The 13,613-nt window shown below is 63.5% G+C and overlaps 1 protein-coding gene across 3 annotated transcripts in view; it reads left to right on the plus strand.

Annotated features, from left to right (window-relative positions):
- LOC136175114 (uncharacterized) overlaps positions 1-13,613 on the plus strand; it is a 62,808-nt gene that overhangs the window by 40,158 nt on the left and 9,037 nt on the right. For all 3 annotated transcript variants that reach the window (XM_065945420.1, XM_065945428.1, XM_065945436.1), the window contains 3 exons: positions 6,924-7,103; positions 11,905-12,023; positions 13,346-13,417. In XM_065945420.1, coding sequence (XP_065801492.1) covers positions 6,958-7,103; positions 11,905-12,023; positions 13,346-13,417 — 337 coding nt within the window. In that variant the 5' untranslated portion in view covers positions 6,924-6,957. The remainder of the gene's footprint in view (positions 1-6,923; positions 7,104-11,904; positions 12,024-13,345; positions 13,418-13,613) is intronic.

Genomic DNA, 13,613 nt, shown 5'->3' on the forward strand with positions numbered 1-13,613 from the left:
AATCTGTTCGATTTCATCTTGTTTCAACATCCAATCAGAGCCAACAGGAGCTAGTGCTGTTCTGGTGCCAGGATAGGGCACAGACAGGATGCCACCCTCCCTGCCCGCGTGGAAGGTGGGTGTTAACGGTTCTCTATGTGGGAGAACTCGAGGCTCACCGAGGCCGAGGAACTTGCCCAGAGTCACACAGCTAGCAGGCGCCAGAGCCTGCCCTCAAACCCGGGTCCCTGACTGCAGGACCTGGCGTCTCCCCTGGCCGGCTGGGGACAGCCAGGCAGGGTCCATCTCGGGGATGCCGACCTCGAGGGGCTCTCCCCGGATGCCGGTCTCCACGAGGTCCTGTCCTCTGGCCTGCCCCAAGGGAGAGTCAGGGTTTGCCTCCATCTTTCCCTTCCTGGGGACCATATGGCGGTGGCGGTTCTGGGAGACCCGGGCCTGTCTCTACCTGAGCTGCCATTTCTCTGAGCTCTCAGGCCCGCTGGTTGGACTGACGCCGCCCCTGAGCGCCCTGCTGAATGAGGCTCCAGGCCTCTGTGTCGTTCGCTGGCCCAGCGTGGACGACGCGCAGCGTGTCAGCGAGGGGTGGGAGGGAGGGGGCCGTGGCTACCCTTCGTCTCGGTGTCCCCCGGCCCAGAGTGGGAAGGAGTGAGGCTGCAGGTCGAGGTGATTGAGGCTTTAACACTCGGACAACCGCGTGTCAAACCTTTGGGAGATGCCCTAAAACCCCCAAACAGGCCAGACCGTTTTGCAGGCTCCAACATTCTCAAGACGGTCCTTTCTGCTCTGTGCCAAAGCCAGACCCTTCCATAATACCGGGAGCCTGTGGTGTAGACCAGGAACCCAGGGTTGTTCTCCGTGGGGCTTGCTGCAGGCACCACTGGATGTCTGAGGGACCCTGAGTCTCTCCCCTGGAGACGCGCCCACCTGATCTTGGGGTTCCCAGATCGGTCAGTAGCAGGGCGTCACTGGCACGGCTGGGGCCTGCATGCCCCATAGTCTGCCCCGGTCCCGATTTGCAGGGCTCCTGCCGGTGAGGGCAGGACAGGGGTGGTGGGGGGAGGCGCCTAGTGTGGGGGTGGGGGGGTGAGCTCATGGAAACCATCTCTCTGCAAGCGAACGGGGGCCCCGTCCGGTGTCCAAGACCCTGATACTTGGGCCCCATCCTTTGGCCGCCTCGCTAGTGCTCTGCCAGTGTCCCCGCGGCTTCCTTGTGTCCCGGGGCGGCTCAGCACCCACTCGATTCTCCAGGGCACCTCGCAGGGCGGTCAGGGGGCCAGCTCGGAGCGCAGGAAGGGAGCGGTGGCGGCACTGTCCAGGGACCAGTGGGGCAGACCTTGTGGAGCACCCTCTCACTGGCCGGAGGACTAGAGCCATGACTTGGTGGGGTTGGCGGGGGGTCTGTCCCAAGAGCTTGTGTCTCAGCAAACACGGGCGCCTTCCGCGAGGCCACGGGCTGAGATGGTGCAGGAGCAGGCTGGGCCCAGCCAGGCGGGCAGCAGAAACTCAGGCTGGAGTGGCCAGTGCGCGCGCCCTGGGGCGGGGGAATCTGGGTGGCCTCCTGGAGGTGGCAGACCCACGGTTCCGGGCGTGTGCGCGAGTCCGGCCGGGCCTGCCACGTCCCAGGGCCCTGCCGCCCGGCGCCGCCCCTCCCGCCGCCCGCGCCAGCCCTGCACAGGCCACATCTGCTGCAGCGAGCCTGCCAGGACTCCACCTCCCGGCTCCGTCCCCATGGAAACCGCGGGGAGGGGGTCCTGCCGCCTGTGGCCCTCGGACTGGTTTCCATTAGAGCCAGCCTGCTTTCCTTGAGGCTTGCCCCTGGAGGTCGGGGCTCCCCTCACCCCGACAGGGGCATCTTCCCACAGTTACCGAGTGCTGGCCTCTCCTGTGCCAGGAGGCCTGGTGGTCTGGGCCTGCCCGTCCTGACGGGCATCCCTCTGTGGGGTGAGTGCCTGGAGCCCTGCCCAGGGCCGCGGCGGCTCTTGTCGTAACAGGCTCAGACCCCGCCTCCTCTCCCACCGAGTCAGCAGCTGCCTGGGCTCAGACGCTGGACCTAAGTCGGGGACCCCGGTTCCCACTCCAGCTGTGCCAGGGAGTCACCGGGGGACCTCGAAGGGGCCCCTTCCCCTCTCTGGGCCTCAGTTTACCCCTCTGTGAAATGACAGGGTTGACCTGTCCCTCCAGTTCCTTGCGATGCCAGAAAGGAAAGAGAATGAGAAGATGAAGCTGCCGCAGGCCAGCGTTTCTGGAGTCTGTTCTGGGAGTTTTGTTTGTTTTCAAAGAGGGATTTTTTATTTATTTTTTTTTTAAAAAAGGAAGGGGCCATGGAATTTGACCGGAGATCAAATTTGAGAGGCCGAGAGCCAGCCAGAGCCCACAGACCCGTGATAGGGAGGCTCAACTGGGCTGCGGGCGGCCAGGGGCCTGTGCAGCTGTGCCCGCTAGGCTCCTCCTGGCATGTGCCGGGTGCCCGGCGGCCTGGCTGTGAACGCAGTGAGCAGAGGCATGCACCGTGCCCCCGATGGAATCCAGAGGGCTCTGGAAAACTACCCGAGAGGTTTCAGGAAGTTAGAAATGTGGGCAGAAAATGCGATCCAGCTTTACAAAGAAACCCAGCTGGCTTTTCTTCCAGGGAGCCCAGTGAGGGGCCCTAGGGAGTGGCGATGCTCGGGTACCTGTGATGAGCTCGCCCAGGGCTGCTCCGTGGCTGCTGCCCCAGGCTCTGCCCGGCGCCCTGGTGGCGGCCCTGGCCTCCTCACCTCCTCCTCTCACAGGAGACATGGGTGACGTCTTGGGGACATTTCTGCCCACCCTGCCCAGTGGGTGCTTTAGCTCCTCCCATGAGACCCCTCAGCACCCACGTGCTGCTTCTGACCTGTCACAGGTACCTCGGGGGCTGGCCCCTGCTTGCTCCCTCTCACTGCTCTCCGGGGGACACTTTTCAGCTCATGATGGGGAGCAGAGCCTTGGGGGCGGCGGGAAGCGGTTTCCGGGTGGTCTGGGCAGACTGCTTTGCTCCCTGGGCCTCTGTGTCCTCGTCTGTAAAACGGACAGATTTTCAATAGGTTTCCTGTATTTTTTTCTACATTTGTTTTTTTTTTTTTAATCCCCCTTCTCTACTTCTCAAGGATAGTGTTAAAAAAATTAATACATATTTAAGTTACTTAGGGGTCGGGCTTCCCTGCTGGCTCAGCGGTAAAGAATCCGCCTGCAATGCAGGAGACACAGGTTCAATCCCTGGGTCAGAAAGATCCCCTGGCGAAGGGAATGGCAATCCAAGTATTCTTGCCTGGAGAATTCCGTGGACAGAGGAGCCTGGCGGGCTGTGGTCGATAGGGTCACAGAGTCGGACCCGACTGAGTGAGCATACACAACACCCACCTTCGGTGAGACGTGGGGTCAAGGCTGGATACGCACGGGAGATGGCATCAGAACAGCACCCACCCCACGCTGTCAAGAACGAGCAGACTTGCGCGTCCCCGGCTGGTACAGACCCACGGAGGGGCTGCCCGTCCCCTGGCACAGCTCCAGGGAGAGTGGGGACAGCCTGACCTTCCTCAAGGTCACCTGGAACCCACCGCTGGAAGGCCCTGGGTTGCCCGCGCGCTGGTGTTTCCGCTTCGTCGTCTGAGCTGAGGGACCGTGGAACTCCCTGCCCGAGGCGGCCCGGGTTTGCTGTCAGATCGGGGTTGTGGGAGAGGCAGCCCCTGGGCCCCGGTCACTGCAGCTTCAAGGGTGGGGGAAGCGCCTTCGGTTTTCTGTCCAGGGCGGGAACGGAGCTTCAGTTTGAGCAAAGATGGCACCCCAGCCGCCCCTGCCTCTTGGCACGCCAGCCCGCCCTCACCAGTAAAGTAGGCCGAGGGCGTGAGCTTGCAGCAGCAGCCTGCTGCATGCGCTGAGGTTGATTTAGACACACAGGGAGCCGGGGATGACGGAGGAAATGAAGGAAATTTCCCCAGGGAAGTGGGAGGAAAAGAAAGAGGAGCCTAAGTGCCCAGATAATTACAAAGCCTGGCGCGGTGGTTCACGGCGGGCGGCGGGCTCCCCTGACTGGCCGCACTGCCGCCTGCCGTCTCCGCGTCCCCGAGCCCGGAGACCCCCAGACGCCACCCAGCACCTGTGCTAGGAGCCCCGCTGCATGCCGGGCCCTGACGTCGGTTATCGGGGCGACCGCGTGGAACCCCGACGTGCCACCAGCCGGAGAACTGAGGTCTGGAGGCTGAGCCCCCACTGCAGAGCTAAATGGCGGCGCCCGAGTCAGACCAGCTGGTGCCCCAGACCTCAGAGACGACCCTCTGCCCACAACCGCGTTCGGGGCCTGGGGGGGCAGCCGTTCGGAAACGTGACCAGAGTGGGGGTGGCCCCTGGGAGGGGGACGGCCAAGACCACAGTCGGGCAGAAGAAAGAAGATGCACTTCCCGGCGGGGATCTGGGACTGCTCTGTAACCAGACGGGAGACGCCGGGCTGCCTGGACAGGGCGCCGTGTCGGGCCTGACCTTGGGTGGCTTCCATGGGGACTTTCCTCTGTGGTGACCACACCCGTCTCCTCTCCCTCCTAAAATTCCTGGGGGATGTCCCCGCAGCTGCTGCTCTGCCCCGTCATCCTCAACTCCCCTTCCCACCACACCCGGACTGCCCTTCCAGCACTGCTGGCGTCCAGCGTTTCCCGGACACCCTCCTCCCCCCCCGCCAGATGGCGTCCATTGTCTTGCCCACCCAGGAGCAGGCCATCGCAGCACGGGGCAGCCTCTGCCCTGTTGCCCATTCTGCAGGCTTGCCTCCAGCTCCTGGCTGCAGTCCAGTGTCCCGTTCGTGGGACTCAAGAGGCCCCCAGCAACCTGTCCTGCCCGCTCCATGGCGCCATCCCCCACCTCTCCAGACTGTGGTGCAGAATCGCCTCCTCCTGGAAGCCCTCCCTGCTCTCTACACGCCTACTGCCCACAGACCGCTTGCCCTGGAAGACTGGGCGCTTCAGGAAGGACGGGCCAAAATCACCAGCCTGGCACAGGGCAGGCTCTTGGGGAACGTTTCATGAATGGACGAAATGGAATCCGGAGACTAAAACGGAAGAAGAGAAGGCCGAGTGCCGACTCCCCAGGCTCTGCACCAGGCACAAGCCAGCAGCTCGCCGTGGCGGCCAGGACTCCAGGCTCCCGGAGAAAGGAGGAGAGAGTTTCTTTTTCTGCCTCCACCAGACACCTTCCCTTTTAGGACGAATCCGGACCCGTGGAACCACACCTCGTCACAAACGGTGCACTGGGGCCCGAGGCACGGCCCCAGGGCGCGGACGGCGGGGAACGCCAGGCTGCGGGAGGACCACGTGGCCTCCGAGGGTCCTAGCTGGGAAGACCAGTGAGTCCGGCTGCCTGTGGGCACCGTGGGGCCCATTCCTCGCCCATCACTGGGCGTGAGAGGCGGAATCCGTCAGTCCGTCTGGTGTCACGGACGGGGGGCCGTCCGCACGTTCTGTTTAAGTGAGATATTTCTGACTCACGGATCTCCTACCCGCTCCTGCCCCCACATTGTCACAGCTCCCAGGGGTCCCCTCCAGGGGGTGATGAGGAGGTGCAGGGACCCTCTGGCCTCCCGTCTCCCTGCAGCGGCTGGTTCCTGCCAGGTCAGCCCTGGGCTTGCCGCCCCTCGGCGGGGACGTGCCACAGCCCATCGTTGCCACTGTTCACCTCCACGGGCCGTGGTGAACGCGGGTGTCAGCGCCCGGCACGCTTCTGGGGCATCTCTGTCCAGCCGTGCAGAGTCCATTCAGGCCACTTGAAGGTGTGCCTTGGGGGGCTTCCCTGGTGCTCCCATGCAGGAGGTGCGGGTTTGATCCCTGTCAGGGAACTAGACCCCCACGTGCTGCACAGCTCGGCCAAATAAACACTTTACGAAACAAAATACATCTTAGAAAAGGAAATGGAAAATGAAAGCGCGCAGTGGGGAGATCACCGGCCAGCCGGCAGGGGCCTCAGCAGCCTCCCGGCGCTGTGGGCGGCCTGCTGCGAGGTCGTGGCCGGTCCCTGCCCTGCGGTGGGCCTGTTTCTGCCCCTGCTGCACCATCCTTGTGACCTGCGCCTGTGCTGTCGGGTCTGTCTCTGGAAGGTTCTGAGGGGCCACATTTGGGGCATCGACCTCAGACATGTGAGAGTGCCCTGGGCTTTGAGCTGGGATCCCACTTCAAGGGGTCTCCCGGGGGAGCAAGGGAAGGTTTGTGCACAAAGATGAGAGGTATTCATCCTCACTGACGCCTCTTACAAAGCTGAGAAACGGGCCCGGCCGTCCTTCTGGGCTTGGCTGTGTGGGTTGGGCGGCTGTGACGAGGTCACGGGTGGCAGGCTCTGAGGCCTGTCAGGAGGACACGCCAGGGTTTGTGGCCACATGCACGCGCCTCCAGAAGGACTGCGCGTCCTCAGGGCTGGGCAGAGGCCTGCCGTGTGCTGGGTTCACCGAGGATGCAAAATGTTCGCTGCCTCTTTCGCCTTTGTTTGCCAAAATCATGTTCCGCGAGCATCTATGCCTTTGGTAACTGAAGAAAACATTCTTTTAAATTACGAAATTAACCAGCAGAGTGAAACTGACCCGTGGAAATTCTCCCTTTGTGTTCTCCCCTGAAGGAAAACGTTCCCTAGGCACCGGTGGTCACGGTGGGGGCAGCACCGTCGTCCCGGCGCCTTCAGAAGCAGCCTCCCCCCGTCTCAGGCTGTCATTTAAAGGGAGCGGAGGTGACTTGCAGGGAGGGGATGCTCTGACATGGGGTGCCCGCCCCACCCTGCCAAGGTGGCGGGACCGTGGCTCCAAGCAGAGCCCATCTGACGTCTGGACGCGTGTTCACGGTGTTCTGAGTCAGAAGCCTGGAAGGAATCTCTAGGATGTGCAGGACTGTATTTTGCTGTCTCGCTAGAACCCAGCTCTTACTCTGCTGTTGCAGGCGCTGTCCTCGGCTGCGGTAAACCCCACCCAAGATGCGAGCCTGGCGGAGGCCGGCTTCCCCAGACCAACTTGGTGACAAGCCTACTGTCGCCGACGGCCTGTGGTGCGGACCCACTGTGTGTGCCTGCCAAGATCTTGGGAATTCCACATTCGTTTGCTCAGATGTCAGCTTTGGACGGTAGGTGTAAATGGCTGCTTCTGAAGGTACAGAAAGGAGGCCTCGAGAGGCCAGGTTTCACAGCCCAGAAGGCTCTCTGTGGCCCTGATTGGCTCTGGAGCCTCGGCTTCTCCCCGCGGCTGGCACCTCTGCCTCCAGATGCTGTGTCTTAGCAGCTCGCGCTCACCGGCATCCTGCCCACACTGCCTGCCCTGGGAGCCGTCAGCCCCCCGAGGCCCTCCAGGAGCTGTCTCGGCCACAGTGGGGCGGCAGAGTGGGGCACACACCCCCGGTCTGTGCATCTGGGAGCCCCCCGGGGGGGCAGTGCTGGAGGACGTGGCCCATAGACTCGCCTGCCGACCTCCGACCCCTCCCGGCCTGTCTCAGGCCCCTCCGAGGGCTTGAGTCCTGGTGCAGCCCCACCCAGGGTGCCCACGGCACCTCTGCCCACGGTTCGTTAGCACTTGGCGTTTCCAGGAAGGAGTTTCTCCCACACATGACCTCTGAGAGGGGCCAGGTCGGATGCTGAAGGCTCGTGTGCAGAGGCAGGGCTGAGCCCCAGGGGGCGCTGCGTGCTGCGGGTCTGGGCCCTCACTTTGGCCGACAGGGGAGTGCCTGCTGGCGGTTCGGAGCCTCCCGCCCTGGGGCCTGCCCGCAGCTATGTCCACTCAGGCCCAGGCCTGAGCCCTGGCGGGTCGGCCGGCTGACTGACGAGAGGCCGCATGCACCAGAGTGGCCGTCTGTGGCCTGGAAATCACACGGAGGGGCAGCAGTGGGCGCCACCGTCCCCCGAGCCCCTCGGTGAGCAGGCACACAGTGTGCCTGATCTCCTGGGTGAGTCCTAGGCGGGGAGCACCGCCCCGCTGCCCCTTGGTCACAGACGAGGAGGTGGAGGCCCGGGGAGGTGAAGGGGCCTGGCCAGGCTGACAAGCACAGAGCTGAGATGGAACCCCGTGGCCCCTGGCCCCTGTGGCTGGACGCCGCAGTGTGCCCGTATCCAGGGGTGCTCGGGGGCTGGGGCGGGGCGGGGCGGGGTGGGGTGAGCCTCCTGGCACCCCGCTGGGCCTGATGCTGGTGCCAGCAGGCTCCACCAGCCTCTGTGGGCCAGGAGCTTCCGGGGACAAAACTGTCTGTGGACAGAGGACCTGCCCCCCGAGGGACCCCTCCACAGGGCAGGGACTCTGAGCGCTGGGGACCCTGTGGGATCCCAGGACTGAGAGGGGGAGCCTGACTGTGAGCCTGCCTTGGGTTGGGGACTTTTCCTCCTGTCGTCCGTGATGTCACAGCCCTACAATGGGGACAGGCTGTCCCATATCGTGCCTGGAGTCACACGGCACGAGGAGGCAGGGGGTCTGACTGACTCTCCTGCCTTCCCAGTCCCCACACAAAACAGGGGGCCTGTGTCCACAAGGGATCTCAGCTTGGGGTTCACTGTGACCCTGAGACAGGCTGAGGCCCCCAGCCACCCTTCAAGCTCAGCATGTGGGCCAGCCCATCGGGAGAGGCTCAGGCCCTCCCCGGGGGCAGTCTGCACTCCCAGGACTGCTTTAAAGGCTCCGAGGGCAGGTAACGTGCCATGGGCGTAACCCTGGAACACGGGACGGGAGCAGCAGAGGGTGAGGACTGCAGCCCGAGGCGGTGGTGCTGCCCGCACCGCTGTGCAGAGCGCCGGACTGGGGAGCCCAGCGGTCAGCCAGCCTGGTGGTTCCATGGGCGCTGCGGGGCGGGTGGGCGAAAGGATTCAGGGGTGCTGAGCGCCCAGAGGGAGGGCCTCCTGTAAACGCTGCTGTGAGGTCAGAAGGGGCGCCCTGGCTCCAGGACCATCCGACGGGTGGCTGTCCGGCGTGAGGTTTCTGGCCGTGGCTGTGTGCGGCTCCTGCGACGCTCAGCCATCCAGCCAGGGCCCCCAGGCCGTCCCCAGGCCTGCAGCGGGAGCTCCCTCACCCTCGGGAGCAAACGCCAGCCCCAAGTGTGCTGAGCGGGCCTACGGTGGCCGGCACCCACCTCTGGCTGGCTCTCCTCTGCTGAAGGTGGCCTGGAAGTCCAGCCTCTGATGCCAGCGTCCACAGAGGATGCTGACCTGGGCTGTTTGCAAAAAGGGGGGTCTCAGCTGCGAGGCCCGTGGGCATTCAGTGTGTGGCCCACGGTGGCACCCTCTGGACGCTGGCCGGGTGCGTCGCTGTCAGCTCCCCCGAGCTGGTGGAGGGTCCACGCTGTGGGCCCTCCTGTGGGGGCCCAGAGCTGCTGCCCCGTCGCTCCGGGGACAGTGTTCGAGCCCCCAGCCTCGGGGCCACAGAGCAGGGGCCGTCAGATGGGAGTTCCTCATCGGGCAGTGGGGTTCGTTCAGCCCATCCTGTGGGGGCGGGCGGGGAGGGCCGCCCCTTCTGGAGGCGGGCGTAGGTGCTCCCTGCTCCCATAAACAGGACAGTGGGGACGCCCCTGCTGGTCCGCCAGCTCAGACTCTGCGCTCCCGGGGGCCGGTATTGATCCCTGGTCAGGGAACCAGACCCCACATGCTACACGAAGATGGCAGATCCCGCGTGCCCAAACCCGGCCCAGCCACACACGCATTAAACCACCAGGACAGTGGTGGGCTTGAGGCCGGCGGCCTGTGCAGGTGGCAGCAGCCAGGCCTGGGCTGACCGCCCGGCCCCCTGCTTCTCTCGGAATCCGCTCGGGGCTCCGGGGCGCAGACCTCGTCGCCCCATCCGACAGTCAGGGAGACGGGAGTCGTGAGAGGCCTGGGCAGTGAGCGAGTGGGAGGCAAGACAAGGACCAGTGCCCATGCCACGTGTAGGTCACAGGTGGTGGGCTCCCAGGGTCCCATCTCTATCTCCAGAGAAGGGGTGACCTCGGCACAGCCTCTGAGGCATCGTAAGGCCCGGGCACATCCCGGGGAAGCCACCAGCAGGTGCCCTGTGGACCCTGAGGGCCTTAGGCGTCCCACGCGTGTCCCACGAAAGTCAGAGGCCCTGCTGCAGAGGAGGGCGCTGAACTGCCCCGAGCCCACACAGCCCTCACCTGTCCCCAGGGAGCGCGGCCCGGCCTCAGTGACAGGGGTGCCCCTGAGAGGGCCGCACATTTGCACCTGGGCGTGGGGAGGCCCCGGCGTGCTCCCGGGGACTGGGCGCCCCGACGCGCCGTCGTCCCGGCCACAGCCTCCCACTGGATCCGGCTCAGAGATACCAGAGAGGAGAGGCCTGGGTGTCTGCCCCCAGCCTGGCCTGAAGCTCAAGGCCCAGCAGAATGCCTAGTCATGGCAGGTTGGACCTCCTTTTGGGTTTGGCTTTTCGTCGTCACAGAGGATGAGCCATCCCTGGTCTGGGAGCGCCACATGCCTCCTTCGGCCCGAGCCCAGGCCGGGCAGGAGCAGAAGGCTGGGCCTGGGCTGCCGTCGGCTGAGGGCTGGCTTCCGGGCCTCTGCTCAGCCTCCTGGGCCTCGTCCCAGGGTGTTCCCATACTGGCTCCTTCGGGAAGGACACAAAATCACATCTGCACTTTCTATTCCCAGGGAGCAGGCACGGTTCTGAGGGTGGTGGTGCTCAGTCGTTAAGCCTCTCTGTGACCCCACAGACTGCAGCACGCCAGGCCTCCCTGTCCTTCACCATTTCCCGGAGCTTGCTCAAACTCATGTCCATTGAGTCAGGGATGCGATTCAACCATTTCATTCTCTGTCACCCTCTCCTCCCGCCCTCAGTCTTTCCCAGTATCAGAGTCTTTTCCAATAAGTCGGCTCTTCGAATCAGGTGGCCAAAGTATTAGAGCTTCGGCGTCAGTCCTTCCGATGAATATTCAGTTGACTTCCTTAGGATTGACTGGTTTGATCTCCTTGCAGTCCAAGGGACTCTCAAGAGTCTTTTCCAGCACCACAGTTCAAAATCATCAATTCTTCGGCACTCAGCTTTCTATATGGTCCAACTCTCACATCCACACATGACTACTGGAAAGACCACAGCTTTGGCTATACAGACCTTTGTCGGCAGAGTGATCACTCTGCTTCTTATTATGCTGTCTAGCTTTGTCGTAGCTGTTTTTCCAAGGAGCAAGTTTCTTTTAATTTCATGGCTGCAGTCACCATCTGCAGTGATTTAGGAGCACGAGAAAATAAATTCTGTGGGGGCATTTCCAGGCTTCCTGGGTGCTGGGCACCATGCTAAGTGTGAGGATCACACAGCTGCAAAGAGGTCGTCTCTACCAGGCTCAGGAGCTGGAGCCTGAGGGGGGACAGGTAGCAAGAGCCTCTGTGAGCTGATTTCAAGGGACCCCAGCCTGTTACTAGAGCTGGCCCTATTGCTCCTGACCCAGGAGGCCCCCCTGGCGGAGGTGACTGAAAGGATGGGTAGGAACCGGGCCTCTGATGGCAGGAGAACTGGCCCCAGGTGCTAGTTGGTGGGTGCCAAGGCAGGGCCAGAGTGGAGAGGGTGGGGCTCCATGACGTGGCAGAGCTTGCTCTGCTGGGAGCAGGCGCCTCGAGTCTTGCCAGCCACCTTCCTCTGCAGACTCAGGAGGATGCGCGGCTGGGCTGCGAAGGAACTGTGGGTGGGTTTGTTTTTGAGCGCGAGTCCAGCGCCAGGGACGACAGTGGGGCGGTCAGATTGTCGGAGAAGGTTCTTCTTTGCGGTCCTCCACCTCTAAGGTCCCCGATCTCTGGTGCGGAGGCCCCTCCTTGGCCGTGTGTGGAGGGCTGGGCGGTCTGCAGGAGCAGTATCCGGCGGGGTGGGGCAGATGAGGGCAGGGCAGAGGCCCGCTGAGCCCCTCTGTGCTTGGGCCGCGAGCCACCAGACCTGTGGGGCTGACTCCTCGCTCCCTTTGTTTCTCGTAGAACACGGCTGGTCCGAGAGCACCTCCAGGAAACCGGATGCCTGTCCTGGCCTTCGGAAGACGCTCCAGGGACGTGTAGCGGTCTCTGCCCCATGTCTGGGTGGCAGGGCAGCCCAGGAGGTGAGCGGCCTGACCGGGAGGGGAACATGGACTGGTCTCGGGAGACCCCAGCGCCAGCCCTTCCTTGCAGGCCCCAACCTGCAGCCAGCTGGGCCCAGAATGCTCAGGGGCGCCCGCCTCACCACCAGGAACTGGGGAGTAGAGCGGCTGATTGCTGCCTGCTGTGGTGCCGCCAAGCCCCGCACCTGCCGTGTGGCACAGCCGTGGCGCTGGTCAGAATCCTCAAAGCAGACAGACGGGGTGCTGCCTGCCCCTCCCCCACCGGAGTTGTTGGTGCAGAGATTCCCCTGAGACCACTCAGCGCTGTCAGTGCCTGCAGCCCCCAGACCACCTCCCACAAGCTGTCTGGCCCGACAGGCTTCTCTGGAGCCCTGAGTCTCGGTTTACCCTTCCATAAGACTTGGGCAGGAACACCTCCTAGCAGAGTTTGGGAGTGCAGAGTGAACCCCAGCGCACCCGCGACTTCAGCAAGAAGCCTGGGGGTGGAACCCGGTCTCTGCAGGGGTTTATGATCCACTAAAGGGCTTCCCAGGTGGCTCAGACGGTAAAGAGTCTGCCTGCAACACAAGAGACCCGGGTTCGATCCCTGAGTTGAGTATATCCCCTGGAGGGCATGACAACCCACTCCAGGATTCTCGCCTAGAGAATTCCATAGACAGAGGAGCCTGGTGGGCTACAGTCCATGGGGTCGCAGAGTCAGATATGACTGAGCGACTAACACTTCCACTTTTTCATGATCCACTGAAAGAACTCCCCAGCCAGGCGCCCTGCTGGCCCTGTCTCCCTTTGCCAGAGCAAGTGGAAAGCCTGAGGCAAGGCAGAGCCGCCACTGCCCCGTGCAAAAAGGGGACTTGGCAGTAGCCTCCAGGCAGCTCGGGGCTTTGTCAGCAGCACCTCTGCGGCCAGCCAGGAGGGATTCGGTGGCCCAGGAACCCAGGCCTGCTGTGGTAACTGACCACGGGCTTTGGGTCAGTGTCAGGCTTGGGAAGGGTGTGGAGGCGGCCCTCCGAGTAAGGACTCTGCTGGAGGTGCTGAGTGGGGAGAGGGGCCCTCTCTGAGGCCTCAGAGTCTCAGCAGCCTCCTGCTGGTTGTGGGTCTGTTTGCACATCACCGGAATAGATGGCCCACCTGCCCGGGGGTATTCCAGGCCCCCGACGTGCTCCTGGCCCGTGGTGTCCCCCGAGAGGCTCTGGGTGCCCCTGAGCTGTGCTGGCCGCTGCGGGGTCTTAGGGCGGGGTCTCGGGGAGGGCTGAAGCCAACGGTGTGCAGATGCGGGGTGTGCACTTTCCCACAACTTAAGCAGGATCTCTCTCTCCTCCCAGGCCTCATCCCTCCGCCCGGACGCCTCGGTCCTCTGCTGACGCCTGGAGCTCGGATGACTGTGCCATGCTCAGGTCAGGCAACGTTCAGATGTTGAAAATCAGAGCTCCCCACCCTGGGCTGGGTATGTCTGACAGAACACAGACGTGTAGCACACGTGTGTGTGTCTGCGTGTCTGTGTGTGTGTGAGAGAGAGAGTGTCACGGGGCCAGACAGGCAATTCCTGCCCATTTGCTCAGGTTCAGCTGGGGGTGCGCCCCACTCAGCTCT

Source organism: Muntiacus reevesi, chromosome 1 (genome assembly GCF_963930625.1).
Source record: "Muntiacus reevesi chromosome 1, mMunRee1.1, whole genome shotgun sequence".
NCBI lineage: Eukaryota > Metazoa > Chordata > Mammalia > Artiodactyla > Cervidae > Muntiacus > Muntiacus reevesi.